Genomic DNA, 1991 nt, shown 5'->3' with positions numbered 1-1991 from the left:
GCGGCGACGGATGGGTAGCAGCGAAGGACGGCGATTACGCTGACGCCCTCACCAAGGGTCACACGGTCATCCTCCTCGTGACCGAGTCGACCGGAGCATTCTCCGCCGACCTCGATCGCGTCCTCCGCCAGCTTGCGAGGACCGCACGCGCCAGTGGGTCCATTGACCACACGCCGTATGGCACCTCTCGCGCGTCCACCCGCTCACACTACACCTTCCACTCCGCCGCCATCTCCGCCGCCATCGTCACCGCCGACGCCCTCACCACTCAGAACTCGGCCGCCGCCCTCGGCTTCGAGCTCACCCTCGACCCTCGCGATCTCGCCCGGCGCTCGACGTCGGGTCGGCCGCCATTGCGGTCGGCGCCACCACCTCCTCCCGCCCCCCCCGCAGCCACTGCCGCGCGGCCGCCAATGCGACCGACCCCACCCTCCTTCCCCGACCCCGCCCTAAACGCCCCCGACAGCGAAGCCCGCGCCGCGCGCGGCACCCCCACCGACTCTACCTCCGACCCCAGGGCCTAGGCGGCCCGCCATGAAATCTAGCCGTGTGTGCTGGCGTCCGGGTCCCAGCGGGTTTTCACGTAACAAGTACACACAGCCCACTTCTTCTCTTCCACCTGGTGGTGCGATGGGCTCCCTCCCGCGGGGAGAGCCCACGGCGGTAGCACAGTTGGCAGTCATAGTAGCAGTGGTAGTTTGTCGCTAGTGGCGCGTACATGCTAGAACGCGTCGCCGACAACGGATCGGTCGCGCTACAACTGCAGCACGCTGCTTGGGGCACCCCCCACGGGCCAAATGCCCGCACGCTGCACAGGTACGTCTGGCCAACGGCGTCAGCAAACGTCACGTCGTGCTTCTGTGTCATCGTGATCCGGAACCCCCCCTCGGTCCACTCATAAGGCTGGCGAGCCTGCCCCCCTCCAACGCAATCATCACCCAGCGTGGAACATGGTCCAAGGCTCTCCTGGTAGCCGCTGCTGAGCGCACTCTCATCGCAAATTGAGGGTGAGGCTGGAGGTGGCAATGCCGGTGGCGGCGAGGTTGGCGGCGAGGGCGGAGGCGGCAAAGGTGGAGGCGGAGAGGGAGGTGTCGTGGGTGGGGGCGGCGAGGGCGGCGGCGATGAGGGTGGGGGTGGCGACGGTGGCGGTTGTGGTGGTGGCGATGGTGGTGGCGATGGTGGCGGTGATGGCGGCGGTGCAGGCGACGGCGACGGCGGCGAGGGCGGCAGCCCTGGCGGCGCGGGCAGCGACGGAGGCGGCGGCGGCGCCTTCGGGGACGCGGCCAGCTCGCAGAGCTGGTCCGACGCAAAGTGCTGCCGCACCTCGTCCATCGACGCGCCGAAGAAGGCGAAGTCGGAGCTGGGCGCCGACGCGATCGCGCGCATCGTCTGCTCATTCGCGCCGCCAAACCCGACCGCGACAATCGAGATGCCGTCCTGCTTCACCACCGCCGCCTTCGCGATGGCCGTGTCGTCGTTGCCGTCCACCGTCTGCACGCCGTCCGTCAGCAGCAGGATCGTGCGAGGCACGTCGGCGCGCGCGCCCTGGTTCACCTCGACTCGCCCGAGCTCCAGGCCGTCCGACACGGACGTGCCACCCCCTGCCGCAGACGCGCCGTCGATCGCGGTCAGCACTTCGCTCAGAGAGCCGGTCAGCGGCGTGAGCGTCGCCGCGTCGCTCGAGAACTCGACGATGCCGACACGGGCGCCCTCGGTCGCGTCGAGGCTGAACTGGGACACCATCTCGCGCGCGAAGGCGAGCAGCGACGACTGCTCCGCCTGGACCGACCCGCTCTTGTCCAGCACAAGCACCAGCTCGATCTTGACCACGCACGCCGGCGGAGACGGCGGCGCAGGCGACGGCGACGGCGGCGACGGCGGCAGCCCTGGGGCAGCGGCCTCCCACGGAGGGGGAGTGGGGACCTCGCATGGGATCGTATTCTTTGTCACCTCGCCAGACGGCAAGCTGCCCGTTTACTCGCAACCGCGCT

At 69.6% G+C, this 1991-nt stretch overlaps 1 protein-coding gene across 1 annotated transcript; it reads right to left on the bottom strand.

The window, feature by feature from the left end:
• Positions 1 to 449: 449 nt before the first annotated feature.
• Positions 450 to 1743, bottom strand: EMIHUDRAFT_255363 (hypothetical protein; the record flags this gene model as incomplete). The annotated part of the gene is made up of 3 exons (XM_005773493.1): positions 450 to 520; positions 660 to 858; positions 1324 to 1743. The coding sequence occupies 3 exons, from the start codon at positions 1741 to 1743 to the stop codon at positions 450 to 452; spliced, it is 690 nt and encodes a 229-aa protein (XP_005773550.1).
• Positions 1744 to 1991: the final 248 nt, after the last annotated feature.

The sequence above is a fragment of the Emiliania huxleyi genome (genome assembly GCF_000372725.1).
Source record: "Emiliania huxleyi CCMP1516 unplaced genomic scaffold EMIHUscaffold_3373, whole genome shotgun sequence".
Lineage (NCBI taxonomy): Eukaryota > Haptophyta > Isochrysidales > Noelaerhabdaceae > Emiliania > Emiliania huxleyi.
This window is presented reverse-complemented; position numbering and strand designations above follow the sequence as displayed.